Here is a 24530-nt window from a genome sequence, read left to right as displayed (position 1 = left end):
GTAAGACCCTTGGTTTTTGGATATTGTGGAGTGAACTGCATTGAAAGCAGCTGGAGGCCGTATATTTTTCTCAAGGATACCAGCCCTATCTTCAAGAATGCTAATCAGCATCTCTTGCAGTTCAGTCCTGAGCTTTTAATCCAGTTTTTAATCCCAGTGATTTCAGTCCTACCTTGAGGTAATGGAAACAGGGATCTAGCCATTTGCCATCCAGTGACAAAGTGCAAGGTACCACTGGGGCTCTTTAAACAAAAATTGCCATAGCACAGTATTGAGAACAGAGCCCGTGCCTCATAATGAGGATTTAATCCCCTCTGCCATGCGTTTCATAATGTAGCAGTCTGCTTAAGCAGCGCTGATAAGCTGAGTGGTTTGGCCCGCGTATAATGCTTACATTCATAAAGCTGACTCTAATTGATAAATTCAATCCCTGAGCAGCTGTGGTAGACTGCAAGTGCTACCTCTGAGGGTTTTGCTAGTTTTAAGGCATGCCAGGTAGGAAGTAAAATAATAGTAAATGATCCTACAGTTCTCCAAGTGTAATGCGTAAAATGTGAGTGGGGCAGTGGTCGTTCTTCATCTGTAGGACATAGGGCGCACGCACTGCCCGTGGCTGTGGGTTCCTTCCTGACCAGTGCTGCTGTTTAGGCCATGCTTTATGTTGAGTGGGTCCAGCAAGCGGTCTGACTTGTAAGAAAAAGCATTGTATATCATAGGTGAGATAGAAAGTCCTTAAAATGGGGTGTGTTTAAGGGTATATTAGATGTCTGAAAGCTGAACATTTGTTTATTTTATGTTGACTCTGCTCTTTCTATGAGAAAATTGTAATTCAAAACAAGCATTGAAGAATACTGTGTCTATAACTTATAAATTATGCATATCTTTTCCTTGGTTATGAAGACTTGGAGCAAACCTGTCAGGATTTACATTCATTAGCTGATTATTTTAATGGCATTAATGTCTAATTTCAAACAGTACAACAGAGATCTCATCATTAAAACTTTACTGCATTTTTTTCAGTAGTATTTATGGTAATTTTTTTTCAAAGAGCAAGTTAATGAAATCTTGTTTCCTTATTACCTCTCTGTGTATTAAATTTGCCAGTCCTGGGGGTCTAGCAGTTCCTTTCATTTCTAAATAAATCAACTCTTGTTAAAGATTCATTTTATGTATGCATCAGGACAGCAATGTTTTTTATTTACTCAGGCACACACAAATATATTTGTTCATTTCTGTATTTGCAAATATGTATCATGGATTTCATCGGTAATGCTGGTGTGTCTACAGCTTTTTCCTGATAGGATTTCAGTTTTGGTTTTGTGTCGAGTCTCAGGAATACGTGATACCTGAACGAGTACGTGAGGTTTGGTGATAGGAAAGGAGTTTCAGGTTACTTCCTGAATTATTCCACTGCTGCTGCTCCAGCTGAATGATTATTTTTGAGGTTTGCAGTACTTACAAGACTTCAGTTGGAGCTGGCAAACTTAATTTGTGTAGATGAGAGGTGACAAGGGGAGAATTCAGAAACGAAAATATTCTCTGGCTTCTGCTAATCTACAGCAGTTTCAGCTGGCACTCAATATAAAGAAGAATTACGTGCTCAAAGGGAAACACACCGCTCTTCATTGGCATCTTGCGAAGGGCATCATCACCAGGCTCAAGAGTTGGCCATGTGCCACCTCTTCACACCCCACAGTAGGCACAGAGCAGCTTTTTGGGGTGTTTGAATCTGAAGCTGGAGATGCTGAGCATTTCTTGCCATGTAACAGTAGCCTGGCTGATCAGGATTTCACTGATGTTCAGCAGTGACAACTCTTTTGTCTTTGGACTGCCCCATGTTTGGTGACATTTAGATAAGGGAGCATCAGGAGAGCCAGGCACCATCTGCACACTGGTGTAAAACCTCTGTTTTAAGGTGTAGATAACGAATCCCTGTTTTGAGGCCTCTTTCCTCCATTCTTTTTCAAAGAAAAATCATTTGTCAATAACCGGGAAACCACAAAGATGCTGGGAACAGAATCGGTCTCTGATTTGGAAGATTTGGTTTTAAACTCTGAAGATATCAAAGTTTGAGTTGACTCTGAGGTGCCTGGAAAAACTGCTTGTGTTATCTCTGACGAGTTAAGCAAAATCGCAGGTAGCTTCTTTGCCCTGGATTCCCTGCTACGAACCGAGGATAATGATCAGAGCACCATCTAAAAGAAAATATGCTCCCTGAGAGCAAACTGTGTCTAATGAATGAAGTTTGCAGGGAAATGTTCATCCAAAAAAAAAAAAAAGGGGGGGGAGAACACAACAACAGCAAACCCCACCAAGAAGGCAAAGGCGTAGAATAGATCCTGAATCACAAGTGGAGCTGAACTCTTGAACTGCTACTTTTCCTCATATGAGCACATATGCGTAATTCATTCCTATAACTTTTCATTTATTTTAGCTAAAAGCTATTTCAGCTTTCACGGAGAAGTCACATTAAAGTTGCTCATTAGCTATACATGTGCATGGAGATGTGATCCGTGTGCAGTGCAGATGCAGACGCCTCGCTCAGCCTCTTCTTAAGGCTCACAGACGCATCTCTTTTGTGCCAATCAGTTTCTACCTCAAAGTGTTTTCATGTTCCTAGATGGGAAGAGTTTGAGGTGTCACAGAAAATGACTTGTGTGCCACACAGACAACAGCACTTAATTCCATAATTAGCTTCAGGCAGTGAGGCAACTGGAAAGATATTTGGCAATTTTTTTAGCTTATTTTGGCAGATTTTTATTACGATGAAAACTTCTCATTAATATAACTTATGTTTTGAACTTTCAGACCATGTTTGCAGGAGTGTTTTGATTCTTCTAAGAGATAGAAAGAATACTCACCTTAGAACTTGATGGTATTTAGAAAGAAAATGGGTGCACAAGGCTGACACCTCGTGTGTTTTAGCGAGTAGAAAGACACAAACTGACAGCTTTAAGGATTTGAGTGCATCCCTGATAAGGATAATGTTCTGCCCCCAGGTCCTTGTGGTACGGAAGAGCTGGATTATGAAGAAAAGGAGTGAAAAATAACTTAAGGTTGACCATGAGTTCAAGATACAGAATTTGGTTAGTTCAGGGGAAATTTGAATTGAAGTCATAAACTGAAAAGTCCATAAGCACAGATGAGTGAGTAACACTACAAATCATTTGTGCAGATCTAAGAGAATGAATTCAAAGAAAAGGTGGAGATAGGTAGGCGTTTTCTGGTGCTGCAAGGTGCTGAGTTTGTCACTAAATGCCTAGAATTGTAGAATTGTTTGAGTTGAAAGGCACCTTTAAAGGCCATCTAGTCCAGCCTCCCGACAATGAGCAGGGACACCTACAGCTCCATCAGGTGCTCAGAGCCCCATCCAGCCTGACCTTGGGTATTTCCAGGGATGGGGCGTCCATCACCTCTCTGGGCATCCTGTGCCAGTGCCTCACCACCCTTACTGTAAAAAACTTCCTCCTTACATCCAATCTGAAGTTCCTCTCTTTTATTTTGAAACCATTTCCCTTTGTTCTATCACAACAGACCCTGCTGAAGAGTCTGTCCCCTTCTTGCTTACAGCTCCCCTTGAGATACTGAAAGGCCTCTCTAAGGTCTCCCCACAGCCTTCTCTTCTCCAGGCGAATAGCCCCATCTCTCAGCCTAGTTTTAAGCAATTTCTTGTTCAGTGACCGTGCTTGTGCTTCCACGCTCATCCTGCGGTGCTCAGCACAGCACTGGCTGTAGGCACATGGTCACACAGTAGTGCAGAGAGGGGACAGCCTGGGGACTCAGTCCAGGTGTCTCCACAGTTAAGCTGAGGATGAGGGAGTCTCAGGTGAACCTCAGGTTCCTAGTTCACATTTCAAATTGCTTTTAAACAAAACCATTTCTAACCACTTTCCCTCTCGCCACAGTGGATTTTCTCCTATTCTGCTGCAGGAAATCTGTGATTTAGACCTTTTTTTCTCTAAAGTGGGAAGATTTCTCCCTTCAGATCAATTTCCAGTCATTCTTAGGAATCTCGTCTCTCCACTTGCATAAAGCAGGTCTAGTCGCACATTTTTTTGAAGCCTGCAAAACCCACAGAGGACAACCCCATGGTTTTTCCCTTCTGCCACTGACCTGGGTAGGTTCATTGCTCTGCTTAAAGTAAAGAATCAAAGAATGGCTCAGGTTGGCAGGGACCTCAGAGATCATTCAGGTCCAACACCCCCTTCCATGGACAGAGATGCAAGGTTTGCCACAGATCCTCCTGTTTGCTTCACATCAGGGGGCTACCACCAGTGCAACACTGGCATGAACTGACCTCAGTCCCACATTGTATGAAGACACTCAAATAGAATCATAGAATCACCAAGATTGGAAAAGACCACTAAGATCATCTTGTCCAACTGTCAGCCCATCACCACCACTCTGCGGGCCCAGCCATCCAACCAGCAAAGCATGTACCCATCGAAACCATGGGATGCCAGCTTCTCCAGCAGAAGCAGGAGACAGTCATAGACTTTATTAAAAGCCAGGTAGACTACATCCACAGCCTTTGTGTGGCTGATGTGTAGCTAATGGTGGTGACTAAGTTGTAGTGTTTTGTAGCTGAGAATTTACTCTCTCAAACAGTGTTAATGGCCTTTTTGTATCCATTTTAGTTTCCGTGGAATTAAACAGAATGCATTACTTTCAGAGCAACCTACGTATAGAAATTATTTTGTTTATTGAGCAAGGAGCATTTTCTAATGTCTTTTGCGGGATGTGTTTTATAGGAAAACCAAACTTTTTTTTCTTTGCTTGATGTTACAGCTATTGCAATTTCAAAAGAAAAGAGTTAGTTCTGTTGAAAAAAAAAAGATTAGTGTTGTTACTGTCATGAGGCACATAACTATCTTTCAAAATCCCCATAACATTTTTCTACTCAAAGGAGTTAGTCTTGTTTTCTATAAACTCTCATCAAAGTGTAATGCTTCATTAAAATTAATAAGGCTTTGACCTACATAGTTTACAAAAGAATTAAATAGTGTAATAATGTGAAGACTAGATTCTTACTGTGTGGTTAATTTCTACTTTTCCTTTATATAATTAATGTTTGCTGCATCCTTTGAAGTATACATCAGGACGATGCATGAAAAGTGTTCCCCAAATGGGAACAGAAAGTTGACTTTGTGGACTTTTCTGACCAAGTATGTTGACAGTTGTAATGCTGCCTTCTCTTCTAACACACTCAACCAGCCAGACTCAACCTTCAGTCCTTTCATTAGGACGGTTGTGACCTTTGAGACCCATCTTCTGGATTTGCCTAGAAAAGTTTGCCTAAACAAGAACAGCAGGATATGGGTTAGGAGGACATAAAACAGAGAGAGGTGCCCAGCTGGCACTACCAGAGCAGACATGGTAGCCAAACTCTTGTTGTTGCCTAACTCCATCCTCTGTAAGCCCCCTATTGGCAGTTGTCTGAGACTTGGGAAGGCCATCAGTGGAAATGGCTAGTGGAGTGTTAAAAAAAGTAAACTTCGCAGGACATGTCCTTGTTTCTGGGCTTGGTGCAAGAGGAGGGCATTTTCTTTTAGCAAAATTTGAAAGAAAGACTTCAAAGAAGTATTTTCTTTGATGAAATGCAAAGTCCTGTGTCCTTGAGGAGATTCACTGGCATTCTGCAATAGCTTCCAAAAGTGAGGCTAAGTATAGAGTGTTTGTCTGAGTGTGACTTTCTTTTAATTGACCCATAAGAAATGTAGAAGTAGAAAATGATACAGCATAAAAGAAGGTATTTTTAAGAAAGTAGTGGACTTGAACTACATTACTCTGCTGGAATTTTGACTTCATGCATCACGGGCTCTTGCTGCACTTCACACTTTAAAAAGTACTGCAGCCTTTAATTGTGGCAGAGAATTACTTTTTAGTGGAGCAAAGAGTATGACACCACTGCAGTTTTTGAGCAGCCCTTAAAACTTCTATTCAGTCTTCAGACCAAGTTTTATTTGGCAATATTTAGTATGTCCCAGATGAGCTTGTTTGATTAAAGTTCTTTCTTTCTCTTTCTTTCAGTTGATCTTAAGAAAGTCCCGTGTCCAAATGCTGCAAAGTCAAATCTCCCCAAGCCGTGTCCGTCTGCACTTCGCCCTCCAGGTTACTCGCGGTTGCCAGCAGCCAAGCTGGCAGCATTTGGTTTTGTCAGGAGCTCAAGCGTATCCTCCGTCTCCAGCAACCAGTCAAATGACAGCGCTCACAGTGATCAAAGCAGGACAACCAACCGTAAGTCTAAAAAGTCGCCTTCTTTTTGGGGTGTATAAAAAGGATTGTCCAGACTGGAGTTTGCATACAAGGACTAATTTAATCTCTGCAGTGCTCACTAATCATTTCTGTGCCACTGAGTTGTACGTTAACATAGTAGCTGGTTTCCCTGTATGAGAGAAAACTGCTCTAAGGGTGAGCCTGAAGCATATTTCTATTTTTTTTTTGTGTGTGTGTGTGTGTGTGTGTGTTTGTAAAATATCCCTTTGTACAACTAAAGTGAGTAAATAATCACAGTGAACTGTATTTGCTAAGCGCATTGCAGCCATGAACAGTTTTGAATACCGAGCATCTAAAATGAACAACAGTTGTCCTCATCCACTTCTTTCTGTCCCTTAACATGCAGAGTAATAAACTTGGTTTACAAAATTGATGGTATAATGCCGGAGGTACAAAATGGGATCAGCAGTGTTATCGTGGCTATTGTCTCATTTCCAGACTTGGAAAGATCCTATGGCTGAAATGTCTTTTCAAATCCTATTTTCTGTAACAACCATTAATTCTGTTAAGTAGAAAGTAATGCCCGCTGGAGTGTGCAGTCCTTGGGAAGTGTTTGCGTGCCTTGGGCTTGGAGCAGAAAGGGAGACTGAGGGATTTGCACGCCCCTTTTCTGTCTTTGAAGACCAGATTGAGCCTGAACTGTGTCAATATCAAAGCAAGTGTTATCAGCCCGGGAGGAGTGCAGACAGGGGAGCAGGTGACATAAAGTGCCACAGGAGACAAGATGCTGCAGGCTCCAAAATCTTTCCAATCTTTCCATGTTTGTATTAATTCAAAATGAATGACAATAAGCAAAATGAGAAGAACACCCCAAGGATTTTCTCTTTTCTCTTTTATACGGGATCATTGAAATGCAGGAGACTGATGTGTCCAGGGAGCTCTGACTTTTTCAGTGTTCCCAAACATACACTTATATCGTTTTACTGTTGGACTGATTGCTCATTTCAATTTATCGCCTGATGAGCTGTACTTACAGAGTAGTCTATCTCTTTTGCTTTGCATTTTCACCCTATGTTTAGGTCTTCGGATAGCATTTCTTTTTAGCTGGTGGTACACTGTGTGTCTTTAATTACACCAAGACATTGTTGAGGATAGAATTACCTCATTTCTGATAGATCTAAGCGATATCTCTGGAAGAAATGTTGATGTCTACCAATTTGTGGTGTGAATCTGAAAAAAAACACCACATGTAGTCATAACACTATCCTTGACCACAGTTGATGTATACAGGTTCATGCACTTGAGAGTTCTGTAAAAGGAAAATGCTCTCATCTGTGGAATCAGTCATTTGATTTCAGTTCAAAAACTGCAAAAGAAGCACCAGTCATCTGAGACCCAGAAAGCTACATTTGACTCTTTATTCATCTTAAAAGAAGCTGATTTCGTTTGTATGTCCTGGTGTATTTCTGTATTGTTTTTGTACATTAAATCCTTAAAATCTGAATATGGAAAGGATGTGGAAGTATTTGATGCATACGTGTTATTCCAGTCCACTTAGTTGAGTATGCTAACCATCTTCATCATTAAGATTAAGAGTTCATGACCAACTTGTGCAAGAACATTTCTGGAAAGATATGAAAATTACCCAGAGGAATTGTTCTGCTTGTATAAATTCATGCAGAAACAAGCTCAGCCTGTCACCTGATGAAAACTGGGACCTGTCATTTCTACTTTTGCACACATGTTGCGTAGCTCATCTGAGCAGTCATCCAATTTCTCTCCACTCCATGGGAGAGCAAGAGAGTGAGCACCTCCAGAGGGTCCTCTCTAGTGTGGTTTGTGACGTCCACTCCTTCCTGGCACAGATTTCACAACGATTTTGTCTTTAATTCCAAGTGGATAATTTGTCTTTAACTCCAAATTGATAGTGCTTCCTCCTGGATGGGGTTGAGAGGGGAAAAAAAGGTTTTTCCAAGGGGATCCTGTATTCAGAACATTTGCCCTTGGGTAAGTCATCATACAAGAATCCATCAAACCATTTTCTTTGTATTAAAGGCAACACGACTCCCACTGGTGCTCAGGGACATGATTTAGCGGAGGGCTGTTAGTTAGGGCAGTATGGTTAGGTCATGGTTGGACTCGATGATCTTTAAGGTCTTTTCCAACCTGAGTGATTCTATGATTCTATCATTCTATGACTCTAATCACTGCTGTTAGAACAGCTTTCTTTCACATATGATAGAAAAAAAAGTTGTTTTCTTACCGCTGACTTAGTTATCAGTGTGAAACTGTATCATCTCTTTTCCAATTGCAGTTTATGAGCCAGCAAGAGTTAAATTAGGTACCCAACACTCAAGGAGCACCAAATCATTGCCTTCCATTCTACTGCAGCTTATTAGCACAGATCAGCATGCACTTCAGCACACTCAGAAAGTAGCTGAAGAATGAATGTAGGAAGAATTATTGACTCAGGAGTCTGGCATAACATATTATTTCTTTCCTTCGTCTGGTGGAAGAATGGTTTCATTTCAATTAAATAAACAGCTGAATCTGTAGTTACTACCTGAGATCATGTCTTTGACTAAATCAGGCTTAGTAGAGGGCAGGGTAAAGTTTTACTGTTAATTTCCTAGCTCAGTGGGGTAGAAAATGCAAAATGATCCAACTTCAGAAATCTTCAAAGATCTGTGATAACACAATTTCCTATTGTAGCAGCATCTCTGTGTGTCAGTGAGACAGAAGTAATTGAAAATATCTTACAGCCCCTCATATGTTATAAATAGAGGGCCTGCCACTTGAAAATGATGGGGCTCACCTCAAGGTCTTATATATGCCATAAAAATAATCACTATGTACTGTAGGTTTCTGAAAAGCAGATGGCTTTTACTGGGTGGGAGGAAAACATAGGTTTGTTCTGGGGGCAGAGTGTTTTATGGGAAATGGTGGTTCTTGAAGAGGTCCTGTGCTTTCTTTTCTCTCCCCTGCCTCATGTCTCATGGTGTTAGCTCTTCCTAAACTCGTGACAGTTACATTTCTTTTCAGAAATCCCAAGCAGCATCTCATTTTGGCATACTAATACTGACGAAATGCCATCTAGAGAGTAAAACTGCACTTGTTTAGAGTAAGGAGATGTGATATTTGTGCTATGGGGAAATTTGTTAATGGCACTTTGATGCAGCAGCTTTGTTCTTAGCCAGATTCCTCCTCTTCCCTTGACCACTCTGAGAATAGAAAGGATAGATATAGCAGAGGCTGTGCTTTGCTGTTCAGCTGACTCTTCCTGGCAATAGCTTGCATGTTCTTACTGACTCAATTAAGCAGATTTGCAGTGGCAGGACTGTGCTCTTTTCCCATGGTAGGGACAGGGCAGGCTATGCAGCACTTGCCTGCTTGCTTTCTGCTCTTTCTTGGACTCTTACCCCTGGGGTATGGGTATAAGCGGAGCTGCTGTTCACTGATAACAGACCGATTTCAACAGCCATGCCACCAGCTGTAATGGGGCTCTGCTCCTAGGAGGTCCTGTGCTGTGGAGTGTGAGCTGCAGGGGCATCTTTGGCATCCAGCCCAGCCAGCCTGCCACCAGCTTCTGGGTCAGGGAGCTGACCTGCAGTCCAGGGTCACTGCTCCATTTGGTCATTTGAAATCCACTTTCAAGTGCTTACATGCTGTACATGCAAGGCAGCCAAAGTCCATGAAGCCCAGCTCCCTCAGCCTGTCTTCACAGGAGAGGTGCATCAGCCCTCAGAACATCTTCGTGGCCCTCCTCTGGACCCTTTACAACAGGTCTGCATCTTTCTTGTGCTGGGGGCCCCAGGTTGGACGCAGTACTCCCAATGGGGCTTCATCAGGAGGTCAATTTCCTCCCTCATCCTGCTAGCCACCCCTCTTCTGATGCAGCCCAAAGGACTGTTGACTTTCTGTGTTGAGGGTACATATTTCCAACTCACCTTCAGTTTTTCTTCCAATACCCCCAGTACTGTCAAGTCCTCTGCAGGGCTGATATCAATCCACTCCTCACTCAGCCTTTATTGACACTTGGGATTGCCCCCAGCCAACTGCAGCACCTTGCCCTTGGCCTTGCTGAACTACATGAGTTTCAAACAGGCCCACCTCTCACATCTGTTCAGATCCTTCTGCATGGCATCCTTTCCCTCCAGCATGTCAATTGTACTACTCAGCTTGGTGTTACCTGCAAACTTCCTGTGGGTACACTCAATTCCACTGCCCACATCATCAATGAAGCTGTTAAATAATACTGGTGCCAATACAGACCCTTTGAGGAACACCACTCATTGGTGGTCTCCCACATAATTACTTCTATGTACAGCAGAATAGACTGTTAGGTGCTGCAGGCATCACATGGGAAACACCTCATTAAGCACCATGGAACATTTTCATTTCTGGAGCACTGGATGAAAGAAGGATTACTTAGAATGAGTTGAAGTATGATAACTGCTATGAGTTTTGGAAATGGAAAGATGTAGCTATAATATCAGGAAATACTTCTTAGTCATAAGGTCTACTATCCTGCTAAATAACCTTTCAACTCAAGTGATGAAAGCCACGTTGCTTAAGATTCTTAAGATAGAATAATAGTGTGTTGTAAGAGACAATTTCTCTCTGGCAGAGTGCTAGGCTAAAAGCTGTAATGCTGTTCAATATCTTGCCACCGTTCTGAGCGCTGAAGTAATTTCTTTTCAGATGGAGCAGGAAAATGGTGATGAAGATTTGAAGATTTGAATGAGTGTCTCATGACAGCTACTTGTTTGTTTAAAATTATAGAAATAAAAAACTGGGTTTTGAGTGAACTTCCACAATCCGTTCTTTAACAAATAGATTTCAGACTGGTTTGGGGCCTTTCAGTGTTTGGCTTTTCTAAATGCTGAGTTTGCATTCTAATAAGAGAAAATGTCAAAGTACGTCGGATTCAGGTGGGTGGAGCAATGAGGAAACTGAAGTGAGCGTATAAGCCTGGAATAGATGGCTAATTGCCTCTGAAAGGGTACAACCTTCACAACCATGACATGGTGGATGGATGTGCACATTTTTCTCAAAAGCACAAGTGAGTAAATACAAATATTTTCCTCTGTGAAGACACATCTCAACGACATTTCTGTGACTGATTTTATGTTCATTTTTCTTCACAGCAAAGTCAATTTTTTTCCTTTTGATCTTGTTCTGATATTACCATTTTTATGGAAGGTCACTTTATACCATCACCATACTCTGAATGGAACTAAAATAGAACAGTATTGAGTAGGGATTTTCAGCTTTGTGAGCAAAGCATCTGGAAAAGTGCAATATGTCAGCCAGGAAGAGAAAGGACTGAAAAGACATTTTAGCTGCCTTCCAGAATTCCAGCATTTACTTTTCATACTTCTGTTGTCACAGCTGTGAAAAAAGCCTTCAACAGAGGCTGTGGAAGCGTAGGCTCAGTAGTTTCCCTGTGTTTGCAAAGACGCAAACGATAGCGATGAAGTATAAATTGTCCATTAATTTCAGTGGTGACTCTGAAAGTACTTTAAGTGTGATAATACTTAAATCGTTTAGGTAATGGTTTTCCTGTTTACACCGTTACCTCTTTCACTGCACTCTGAGTGAGTGAAGCAGTACCACAGGGTTGGGATCTGCACCACTCTTCCCACCACAGTGCAGCAGTAGAGGCAGGAAGATTGGGCTGCCTTGAAAACGCAGAACTGCTTTTAGATGTAGACAGCAACGTGAAGCATTTTGGGGGAGGCTGCACATATTCCTCTTCTGAGCTGAAAAATGTGTCAACCCCCCCCCCCCCAGAAAACCACAATATTCAGTTCTGCAAAGTCTGTTCTTTTTATGAGCAAGAAACAGTTGAAACGTTTTGCCGAGCTCTGCTGCCAGCTCAGCAGAGTGCTTAATCACAATGTTTGTTATCCCATATGAAATCTGCATTTTTAGAAGAAGGCCCTTCTTGAGATGCTTGTGTGCTAAAATTGTCCTGGCTCAGACTTGGCATTTCTGGTTCCAACGTTTGGCATTTATTTCTGGCTGACTTTTCAAAAGTGACCTAAAGGAACCGCCTCACTTTTCCCGACAGTAAAAAGGGGTGGGAGGCTGCAAATGGTTACACAGGTAGTGGATAATGGAGTGACAAGGAAGAGGGTAGTGACAAATCCTCTTTCCTGGCCCGCTTCCACACAGGATTATTTGACTGATTGCAAGCACCTAATTTAGTCACTGTGACTCTTAGTGTTTAAGCTCCAGAGGGCAAAAAGCAGTTCAAGGCACTGCACCCAGGCCGCTGGGCACCAGTTTCCCTGGAGAAGGAAGTGCATCACCTCATGGTTAGGTTATTTCTGTCACGGGCACCCAAACCACCTCCTTTGTTTGTCTCCGTGGGGATTGCTGGCAGCTTAGAATATCCTGAGTTGGAAGGGATCCCAAAGGATGGTTGAGCTTGGTTTGTTGGTCGATCTCTTGAATGCAGGGACAGCCTGTTTAGGTACTCTTGTACTGTTTATCAGCTCTTTCTTAATCTGAAAGTTGTCCTGTGGTTGTTCCCGGGATGCTTTGGTTAGTAGGAAGTCCTCACTGCTTTTCTTCTTGCACTATAGTAGGCTTCATGCAGTTAACAGAAGGATACAAAGAAATCAGTGCCACGTCTAAAATAGCGATTTTTCAGTATCCAAATCTGATTTTCTAAAACGTCTGACATTCAGAAAGCAGGAAGGCAGTGCCCTCTGAGAGTGATGCTGGGGGGGACAGGAGGCCGCTACCCTCTGCAGCCAGTGTTAAAAGGGAGCTGCCGATGGAGCGCCACTTTCTGGTATGGGGAGAAGCTCAGAGCCCGCAGCAGGGACCGGCACAGCACACGTCCTGCTGGGGAGCGACAGCACTCACTGCAGAAGCACTGAAAATGACCTTTCCAAAATACAAAGGCAGCAGCTGGAATATATCTGTCACTTCCAAATTAAAACGCCTCTGAAGACCAGAAAACTCGCCATTAATCGTCTCCTTTCCATATTCTAATCTTCTTATTCTATCTGATGAGGGGGGCAAATGGTCTTTTAGAAGTGGACGTGGTGGACATTTATTGGAATGGATTAATCTCCTATTTTAGCCCTAAGAAAAATGAAGAAATGCAGTTTTGAAGAAGAGAGAGCTCTTCAATTTCTTTCTTCTAATTTTTTCCTTTCTACACTGATCTTCCTTCTAATGGAATCTCAGTTAAAAATCTTTATAGTCTCCTACTAATGAAGTAGTTCTTTGCCAGGACTTTTGAAAAGCGTTTGTTCTTCAGCCTGCCTCTCTCACTTATTATGATTATGTTGTCTAAATCAATACTTAGACAGGGTTAACTCAGGTTATCTAACTACTGGGACTTGTTCCTGGAGGCAGCTCTCACCCACGTATTTCATAGACTTCGTCTTCAGTTTTTGTACTCTCTGAAATTCAAGACTGTGGAAATCTAGATACATTCAAATCTGAAAAGACGCTTCACCAAAAAGCACTGCATACTGCATCTGGTTGAATCCTGCCTTTTGTATTGTCCATGAGATCAGAGGCACTGAGCACAGTGGGAGACTCTGGCTTTAAAATGCACAAGTCAAACAAGTGCCCAATTAAACTAATCACTGTCAGTGACAAAAATCATTACACACTTCTTGATGGTACGCTTTTATTTATTTATTTATTTATTTATTTAATAGAGTTAGGAAATAAGCATTGATTTAGAGATGCAAGAAGTTTGATGTAGCAATTATGAGCCAATTTTAAGTCATGGTGAGACAAAGAAATACATATGTCACAGTTTGGAATTAGGGAATGTTCAAAAATGATTTTTGAAATAGCATTTCCCCATGATGATCAGAGGGCTGGAGCACCTCTCCTATGGAGAAAGGTTGAGGGAACTGGGCATGTTTAGCTTGGAGAAGAGAAGGCTCTGGGGAGAACTCTTTGTGGCCATCCAGTATTTGAAGGGAGCATATAAACAGAAGGGGAACAGTTGTTTATGAGGGTGGATAGTAATAGGACAAGGGGGAGTGGTTTTAAACTGGGACAGGGGAGGTTTAGATTAAATATTAGGAGGAAGTTTTTCACCCAGAGGGTGGTAATGCACTGGAACAGGTTGCCCAAGGAGGCTGTGGATGCCCCATCCCTGGAGGCATTCAAGGCCAGGCTGGATGTGGCTCTGGGCAGCCTGGTCTGGTGGTTGGCGAACGTGCACATAGCAGGGGGGTTGAAATTAGATGATCACTGTGGTCCTTTTCAACCCACTCTATGATACTATGATTCTGTGTATAATTTTTCCTTAGCATCAGTGAAGCTGTTCCATCACCCATCTTTATTTCCCTAAACAAGGAGCAAAAGACCCTGATGTTGAGTGAGTCTTTGGTCTCTTTCAAGAAGGGCCAAATCAAAGAAGTGAGGCTGAGGTACTCTCATTGCAGTCATATTATGAACAGCTGTTGTCCAAGGTGAAATATTATGAAATCATCATGCACACAGTTCAATCCATGGTGTGCCTGACCAGGAGTAAACAGGACCAAAGTGAAAAGTACTGCAAATATTACCAACTAATCATATTTAGCCCACATGGTTTCAGAAGACAGAGCTGGCCTCTTCACAGTGTACAGAAAATCAATTAACATAATGTTATGCCCTTGCAAAATGAAGTGTGGCTAATGAACAGAAATAAATAAGGATGTGAAAAAAGGTGTGTGCACTTGTCCCTTTTGGGGATCAAGAGTAACTGATTAGCTTAGGAGAACCATGATGGATTAGTACAGGTATGTATTAATAGAGGAGCAAAGGAAGACAAACTTCAAAGAAGTTTCTAATCTTTGATCCCATTATGAGTCCTGCAGAGTACTTGTGCATTCTGATTTAGTAGCAAGAGAAGTGTTACAGCCAGGAGAGCGCAGTGCTATTTATAGACCAAAACCTTTTCCCATCTAGAGGTTGGGCCGGAGTCTCACCCGTGTCATTTTTTCCATCACACTCACCTAGTCCGTACAGGTTAAAATCGAGGTCATTGATGTAAGCTTACAGGTACTCTTGAGAATACCTGCAGTAAAAAGAAGTAGCATCTTCTGCAGCTTTCACTATTGCCACAAGTCGGTTAAGTTGTGATCCAAGAACTTAACAATTGCAGCTCAAGTAGCATTCCCTTCTGGCTTGCTTCGTGGCGATCCCTAGAGGCCTGTGTAAGATTACATGAGGCTGGAAACAGCTACAGGCATTGCAGTTCTTTGTCTTGCTACAGGTGCAAGACCACAGTCTTTCCATTTGGGATCTCCTAAGATAAATGCTAGAAGAAAGTTGACTGAGGTCTGACATCAGTGAAATCAGCTCTGGCAGAAAAGAAGACAATAAACTGACACAAAGAACATGAAGCTGAATAAAATGGAAACAATTGCCCAGTGTTTTCCTCCTGGGTGGCAGTTATCACAAAACGTTAGCCACCAGTGGCTAGCAAATGTTCAGACCCTTGGACATGAGACTGACAAGTGGAGGCATGGCCGCATCCAACCTGGCTTTAAAACACCACCAGGGATGGGACATCCACAGCTTCTCTGCTCAGATGAGCCCAGGTCAGATAGTTCTTGCATGCTGCGGACCTTTCTCCAGCTCATCATGGTGTTGGTCTTCTCTTTTTGTTTTCTTTTTTAGAGCAGTCTTCTCAAGGAAGACAAACTCCGTGATACTCCTTAATTAAACTAGCAACAAAGAAAGAAAATTGTTTCTAATTGGCAAAGAATTGGTAGTCATCTCTCCGAAAGAGAAGCAATACAGTAAACCAAGGAATTAGTGGTTTTTAACCAGTATTTTTCTTCTTAAAAAGAATACGTAATTTATTTGGAACTTTTTATAAGCCTCCGCTCAGTTCCTGCTGCAGAACATGAGGTGATCTAGTGAACTAATATTACTTTTGTAATCTGAGGAAAGGGGATTTCCCAGTGAACATTATTGCAATCATTTATTTAAACTGAAGGCCTATTTTTAGGTAGGTGCTGGGATAAAACATTCCTTCTCTGACATGTTCTAATGTTGACTAAACGTATTATGTACTGCAGCTAGGTATCTAAGGAATTTTAATTGTCTCAGAGGTACACAATAGCTTTTTAGAATTAGGGTATTTATCACTTGTCACAGCTCGTAATTTTAGATACAGAACAGGCCTGTACACTGTCAAGCCGTGTGGGAAAGTAGGAAGAATAAGAGGTAGCATCACAGTCTCTGTATGCCATCCAAAGGCAGCAAGAGCTGGTAAGTTCCGAACGTGTGTAATATGTAGTTCGAAAAAGCTTAAACTTGAAAGTAAGATGCATGAGAGAATGTAAAAAATATAATAGAATCATAGAATCATAGAATTGCTCAGGTTGGAAAAGACCTTAAGGATCATCGAGTCCAACCACAACCCAACCATACTACCCTACTTCTAACAATCCTCCGCTAAATCACGTCCCTGAGCACCACATCCAAATGGTTTTTAAACACATCTGGGGATGGTGAATAAAGGATAGCTGATGCTAAGAAACTCTCAGGCACGCAGGTCAGTTCCACTCCTTTGTTAATCTGCTGTAAGAAACATGCTGAGTTCTGTGGTTTACCAGTGACCCTGTGGAGGAGGGATGCTGGAGTTCAGCAATGGTGGTGGGAAGCTTTGGGAATGGTCTGTGCTCCCAAACTGTGCTCTACATGTTGTGTGAATTAAAAATAGATGCAGATAAAAAAAAATCAGATTAATTGAGCAAAGTCCCGAAGCAGCTTGCTAAGTCATGTAAGCTTGCTATCAGTCACAGCTGGAAGATCAAACTATTGACTGTCAGGCTGAACAATTTGCAGCTGGGATTAATTTTCTGTTCCCCACTTCAGGGCACGCCAGCTATCGTGTTAAAAAACCCATTAAACCTTGTCTAAAACACCCAAGATTGATACGTCTTAAAACAGACAGGCGTTTTCATGAGGCCTACAGTCAGAGTGTTCTCAGATGTGTAATCATGTCATTTTTATTTTCTTTTAGATTGGTTAAGATAGCTGGGAAGCCATTCCTAACTGGTGTCCTGCCAGCTGTCACCAGCCAGCTCCTGCCCTGAGCTGTGGGCTCTGTGTGGCCAAGATGAAGCAAAGTGGCATGCTCGTGCCCAGCTCTGACAGGGGTGAGGGCAGAATGTCACAGGTTCTTGGCCTGGAGGAGGGCAAAACTTCCTCCAACAGCTTTATGATACAGGAGCCATGCAGTAATTGTAGAATTGCCCCTTGTCCGTATTTATACACTTCTAATTTGGGCAATAGATGAAAAGTATTTCTTTATCAGAAGAATGATTGGCATTGCCTTCACTTGGTCTGATACAAGAGGCAGAGAGCTTCTCCTTCATCCTCTTTTCCTCTCTGTTGTCAGTAGTGACCCTAGTATATTTGCCAGAATCTACATACACCCTGAATAAATCTGTTAAGTCCCATTCAGAGCCCCGTGCTCTGTTCATCATTAGCTCTGTGCTTTCCCATATGGAGTATACATGTGGAGGTGTCTGATCACGGAAGAAACACAACTACCGTGCTTTATATGAGGTTGTGGATGCCCCATCCCTGGAGGCATTCAAGGCCAGGCTGGATGTGGCTCTGGGCAGCCTGGTCTAGTGGTTGGCGACCCTGCCCATGGCAGGGGGTTGAAACCAGATGATATTTGAGGTCCTTTTCAACCCAGCCCATTCTATGATTCTATGATTCATTCTGTGATCTTACTATATGGTCTTACATTTGGATTAATCAGTCTCCTAAAATACACCATGTTCCCTCTTTCAACGTCTTGGTTATGCTGTCTCCATTCTGCTGCTTTGCCTCATGCTATTAGACAAGGGACTGTCCTGTTGGTGCTGCTCCTCAGCTGCTGTGCACATTCCTGGTGATGCATCTGGTTTGGAAGACTGGAGCTAAAGTAGGAATTGTGACAACATTTGTCTTCACTGCAGCAGAAGCAAAGCTTTACCCTGCTTATCTGCAGTTTGTAATTAACAAATGAAATGTGTATGTGATTAACTTTGATAACACTGCCTGGAAACTACTGCCTGCTTGCTGGAATGCTTACTGCATTGTAAAGGTGTTTTGGAGGGACATTTGTAGGGGAAGGAAGCTCCACTGGAGTTTGAGACATTTTCCCCCAGAATTGTAAAGACATCAAGGCTATCTCCAGACACAGCCTTCTGAACCTTCTGCAGCTTCTGCCTCCATGGCAAAGTCCTCCTATTGCTCACAGCCATGTCCTGAATTACTTTGGAGCAAGGCTGGATGTGCTGCTGTCTCATGTTGGCAGCTGGGGCTGAGCAGACTGATTGCAGCAGATAATGTGCCTGATCAAATTAGCCCCACAGATTGAGTGTGCATAAATTTTGCCTGTGGCTAACAAGCTGCTGATGCCACAGACATGCTTCCTCTGCCTGATGTGGAGAGAGGAGCCCACACGGTGCTGCTATCTGCTGGCGTCTCATCTCGTGCAGCTGCAGTGCTCAGAGGTGTGAGCAGGATGAGGCTGTGACCAAACGGTCTCCCCTTTCTCAGTCAGTGCCCTTGGCTTGGTGTTAGACCCGATAATACTAATACAAATGTGCCTCGAGAGTAAGTGTTAAGATGCAGAAGTACAGCAGAGTCAAATAAATCCCTGACAGCTCGGATGGTACAGCACTTAGTGTATTTTATGTTTTGCATTATGTAGTGTGTATTCCTGGCTATCGAGTGATATTTTATTTGCAGCATTTTGGTTTTGCTTAGAATAAACTTATTTAAATTCAACTTTTCTTTAACCTTAGCTTGCAGACTCGGGGTGGGGAGATAAACGTGCCACAGTTGACACTGGATTTCTGTTTCTCAGCAATCTAAATTCTGCTTATTATATTTCAAACTGTTCAAGGATGACAACATTTTAGCAAAGATGCAGTAACGAGTCATCTTATAGAACTTACTGTTCATGTGTTGAGGGCTGGCGGGTTTCAGTATTTTGCTCTGCTTCTATCTTTGCAGTATTGTGCTGGTGATTAAGTGGTTTTGCATACAGCAATTCAAAGAAGTTTATAAAAGGGTACAAGAAGTTTAATAGCAATATGGTGGTGCTGAGAGATGGGCAGGGATGGCTCATCTGGGGTGATCCCAGCACCCATTCCATTCCAGGGGTCTTTGTGGGCCACTTCCAACTCAGAATTATTCTACAACTCTAAGAAAACATTACACAATTGATTACTAGCTACTTGAAGTGTAACTTTTGTTACAGATACATATAGAACACTAATTATCTGAATATGGAGAGCATCTCCCCAGTGTTCTTAGTGCCAGCACCATTGGTTCTGTGGAAGTTGCCTTGCACTGTGTTGTTAGTTGGAGTGATGAAGTGTGGTGACAGATTTCATTTTTGCTGCCACATAACATGGCTAGACACAGAAACCTTCACGTTCAGTGGGCAAACTTGGGTTAGTTTATTGGCAGTATGTGCAGTATGAAGCAGTTCCTGTTGAAAGGTCTTGGTGAATACTGTATACATCTGCTGGCTTCCTTTCAGAAAATTGCTGGGTGGCAGGCAAATGTTATTATCATGCTGCTTTGTGGAAAGTAAAAGTGAACAGTGTGTGAACATGCCATGTTTCTCGTGCAAGCCATCCCAGAGCATGCTGGAAGAAGATTTACATGGGATCCTGGGAGCCCTCATGCCTCCAGCCCTTTGTCCCAGTGTGGCTGTTCCCAGAGACCTGCAGGTGTGTTTCCTGGAGGCACAGCTGGGAAACCATCCATCAGCTGTGGGAACGGTCCTCCAAAAGAGATGGTTGACCTAAACCATACTGGGGGAAGCATGATAACACTGCAGAACCATGTTTGAAGTGTTTAAACACAGGCGTCTTATTTATCCATTTCCTCTCATCTCCAGTGGAAGAAAGCCCTGTGTCCCTGGGGAAAATTTTAGGAACATTTGTGCCTCTGTGTGATGCAGTCTTGTCCCCTCCAGGCTTCCTGAGCTGAGGAGAACTTGCATGGAAGCATCTCAGCAGTGATCAATACATATAGTCCCTCATCTCTATAAAGCTGTCTTTAGCATTTACCATATAGAAATATTCTAATTTATGAGGCAGTTTCTTGGAGCTCTATGAATCCTATGGGTGACTGTTAGAAAGACTGGCAGCTGAGCTGTCTCCCTGTTAACACCGTGTAGGGAAAAAGAGAGAAGTGTGTCGTGCACTGCAATTAGAGCACGCTAATCAAAGAACAGTGAAGAGAGAAGTCAGACATCGAAGGCGCTTTCTTATGGACCATGAAACAGAAGTAGAAATGTGGGCTCAGTGTGTATGAAATACTGGTGCAGAACTGTAAGTCTGTGCAGAGTATATGCAGAAGGGACCATATTTGATAACGGTGACCTTTTTCAATTAGGAAATTGTAATGAGTATATAAAACATTTCACAAAGCTTTCTCGGGGAGATCAGAGATGGAAGGCCTTTAAAAATAGGGCAGGACCGTGAGCTGCCCTTGTCACAAAGTATGAGCAGCTACGCTTAAGTGATTTGGTGCAGATTTTTTTTCTTGTTTATAACATGTTTAAATGATGGAGGGTCCCGAGCTTGTTTGTAAAACCTACTGCTCTTCTCAGTTTTTGAGTATCGTTGGTGATGTCTGGTCTATGTTCCTCTAACAGGAGTTCAGAGCAGTTTCTCTGGTACTGTGTACAAAGGATGCAGAGTACTGTTTCTATCTGCTTAATACATATTTGAAGACTGCTGTCATGTCTCATCTCAGTTCCCTTCTGTAGAACTGAATCAATCCAAGTGCTTCAGCTTTTTACCCTAGACCATACTTTCAGAGACCTCTGATGATTTTCTGTTCCTCATCTTTGGACTTTTTCTGCTGTGTCTGAGTGTGTTTCCCCAAAAATGAGCTAGTTATATATATTTCACTAATGAAATGCACCACCTATCATCACTAAAACATCTGGGCTGCCCCCAGAAAGTGTTTCTTTTTCTTACCAAGGGTGAGATGCAGTACTGCCTCCTCTATTTATGTGCTGGCTGCTCTTGGAACAGCTTTAACCCATCTGAACTCCACAGGCTCTGCTCTCTCACAGACTGAGGACGCGACACTTCTAAGAGTGTTTTATTCTCTCCTCTATCACCTTCAAAACTTTCCATAGATGGAGGTGAGCATCCAGGATCTCTTTAAGCCGTGTTCAGAGTAAATTTGTTTGCGTCTCTTATTGATGGATTAGTGAAGGAAACCAGAGCACGTAAAAAAAAAGAAGAGCTGGCACATTGTGTGTTCCAACCAAGCTCACTTTAACAGCCCAATCAAGTGAAAATACAAATAGCTCTAAAATGAAGTTGTCGGAGAAGTTGCCCAGCATGAACTGCAATTGCAGCAATTATTTTTCTCCTTAACTGTTCTGTAGTAGTGGGCACATGAAAGTGTTCGGCCTTTTCCTTAGTTTTACAGCCTGTACTGATACAGTCAGCCCAGCTCAGCTACACTGAGTAAGCACGGACTTATCTATGTGCTTTAAAAATATACTAATAATTGTTCAGTTGATCTGTACATCATATTGCAATTACTTGGACATATTTACCTTTTTTTTTTTTTCCTTCCCCCCCCCCCCCCCCCCCCCGAGTTCATTTATTTGTTTTCTCCTCAGCTCTGTTGGAATAGTTTATAGTTTAAAACCCAGGAATTTTCTTACTACTGGAAATCACTGTGCTGATTTAATACCAGCAATTGCTTAACCTATCCAATGCCAGAGGGACCCCAGTGCAGGGAAGGGCGTACAGGTACAGCTTTATGAACGTGCAGCACTCCTACCAGCACACTGCTGATTAAAAAACACAGGAGGCATTTCTTCAAAGGATCCTGAATAAAGCCTTCGGTCCCATTTCCATGCTGCGAAAAGGGATTTTTTTTTTCATTGTCCTAAATACATCTGTTAGACTCCCTCATTTTTGCCTGTAGTTGAAGCTGCACAAGAGAAAGATTTTACATGCAGTTAATCTATAACTGAAAACAATTGATGTATGTATTTGACCTGACAAATATTTCAGCATTTGAAATCATTCCAGATCCCCAAAGAGTGCTACTGAATCTCTTAAACATGCACTTAGCATGATTTAAGTATCCAGACACTGGAGATAGGATGATTCAGTTGTTCACAGAATGTCCTGGATTGAAAAGGACCACAATAACCATCAAGTTTCAACCCCCCTGCTATGTGCACGTTCGCCAACCACCAGACCAGGCTGCCCAGAGCCACATCCAGCCTGGCCTTGAATGCCTGCAGGGATGGGGCATCCACAACCTCCTTGGGCAACCTGTTCCAGTGTGTCACCACCCTCTGAGTGAAAAACTTCCTCCTAACATCTAACTTATATTCCTTAGTTAGGAACTTATATCTAACTTCCTAACTAATATCTAACTCACCTGTTTCAGTTTAAAACCACTCCCCCTTGTCCTATCACTATCCACCCTCGTAAACAGCTGTTCCCCCTTCTGTTAATGTGTTCCCTTCAAGTACTGGAAGGCCACAATGATGTCTTCCTGGCGCCTTCTCTTCCCCAAGCTAAACAAGCCCAGTTCCCTCAGCCTTTCTTTGCAGGAGAGGTGCTCCAGCCCTCTGATCCAGCTCATCTTAGTGGCCCTCCTCTGCACCCGTTCCAAGAGCTCCACATCCTTCCTGTACCGGGGGCCCCAGGCCTGGACGCAGTACTCCAGATGGGGCCTCACAAGAGCTGAGTAGAGGGGCACAATCACCTCCCTCTCCCTGCTGGCCACCCCTTTTTTAAGGCAGGCCAGAACACAGTTGGCCTTCTGGACTGCAAGCGCACACTGCTGGCTCATGTCCCGCTTCTCGTCTACCAGGAACCCCAAGTCCTTCTCCACAGGGCTGCTCTCAAGGGCTACTCTCATTTTTTTTCAGCCAAATAACTTTTGAACCCTGTAAACACACTCAAGACTTTGGAGCATTGCTTGTGATTCAGCAAAGCAGTATTCTCCATGGTGGGTGCATGGTCTGGTGTTGCACATGGCATTCATTTTGCAGAGGTGTGACCCAACCTCCCTGCCTTGCAGACTGCCAAACTGGTATGTTGGCTCAACCCTTAAAAGGTCTTTGAAATGTGTCAAAGTAACTGAAAGTTTCAGTGATAACAGATGCGGTGGCGAAGAGCAGCCTGGAGGTTTTGTACTCAAGCAATTGTTTCTTCAAGTGTTAACCTTCTCTATAGTTATGAACAAAGCAAATATTTTTCCTTCCTTTGAGCTACAGTGATGGTTTTAATATGGTTTAAACTGCGTTTCAGAGTTGTTACAGTCTCTTAATTCTTTATCATGTAACACTAGCTAGGACCCCCTTGTATAAGCCAGGTGTATAACTCTTACCTACAAATTATTTCTGTTCTACAGAGGGAAGAAGTGATGATTGTATACAGAATGATATAATGCTTAGCAGTTATCTCTTCTGAAGCAATAGATATATATTTACTGGGATAAATGCACCAGTCTTTGTCATCGTAGAAACCACTATATTAAGCTGTTAAAAATTATGTTACTGGCAAAAATATGTACATATTTATCAACAGCTGTCAATATTTTAATGCACCACCTCTAAAGTGGTTGTCTTTAAGGAAAGACTGTCACATTAAGCATTCATTCTCTATATTCCAAATGGGACCGCTGACAGTTAAAGAAAGCAAAAAAATACATATGCTCTTTTCCAGGCATCCAATGCTGGTGGCCATACCAAACAAGTACTGGTTCTTGGCACTGCAGGCAAGCCCACATGACCTGTGTTTGTCTGCTGACAGCTGATAGAGGGTGCAGCTGTATAGAAGGGTATAGAAGCCCCAGATACTGTACCCACATACTTCCTCCTCTGAAGACACGTCCCATCATCCTCTTCTCATATCACTGCCCTGTGATCAAATATTAAGTGTATTTCTTTTGTCAAGGGCAAGCACACCTTTTTCATCACATATAAGTAGGCTTTGGCAGTGAACGATCCCTTTAATCTAGTTCGCAAATAATCTGCACTATAGGAAGGAGAATTGTGGTTTATGGAGAAAAAAATGAATGGATCAGTGGGAATATGTACGTACAGATAGTCTACAGCTTTTTAACATATCTGACTCTGAAACCACAGTTAGAGCAGGGCACTCATGGTTAACTGGGCAAGCTCAGATCTAATTAATTATGGAGGGGAGACAAGTCTCTCCATATACCTTTGAAGTCAATCATAATATGGTCAGAACAAGAGCAAGGACAGACCCTGAGCTTTGTTGGCAGCTTGTTCCAGCACAAGGAGCACTGAAAACCCCATGCTG

At 42.5% G+C, this 24530-nt stretch overlaps 1 protein-coding gene across 5 annotated transcripts in view; it reads left to right on the top strand.

Moving 5' to 3' along the window:
• The window catches only part of MTUS2 (microtubule associated tumor suppressor candidate 2), a 270353-nt gene that overhangs the window by 116178 nt on the left and 129645 nt on the right, over positions 1 to 24530 (top strand). For all 5 annotated transcript variants that reach the window (XM_417117.7, XM_046909909.1, XM_015278698.4 and 2 more), the window contains one exon: positions 6031 to 6237. In XM_417117.7, coding sequence (XP_417117.3) covers positions 6031 to 6237 — 207 coding nt within the window. The remainder of the gene's footprint in view (positions 1 to 6030; positions 6238 to 24530) is intronic.

The sequence above is a fragment of the Gallus gallus genome, chromosome 1, assembly GCF_016699485.2.
Source record: "Gallus gallus isolate bGalGal1 chromosome 1, bGalGal1.mat.broiler.GRCg7b, whole genome shotgun sequence".
Taxonomy (NCBI): Eukaryota; Metazoa; Chordata; class Aves; order Galliformes; family Phasianidae; genus Gallus; species Gallus gallus.
This window is presented reverse-complemented; position numbering and strand designations above follow the sequence as displayed.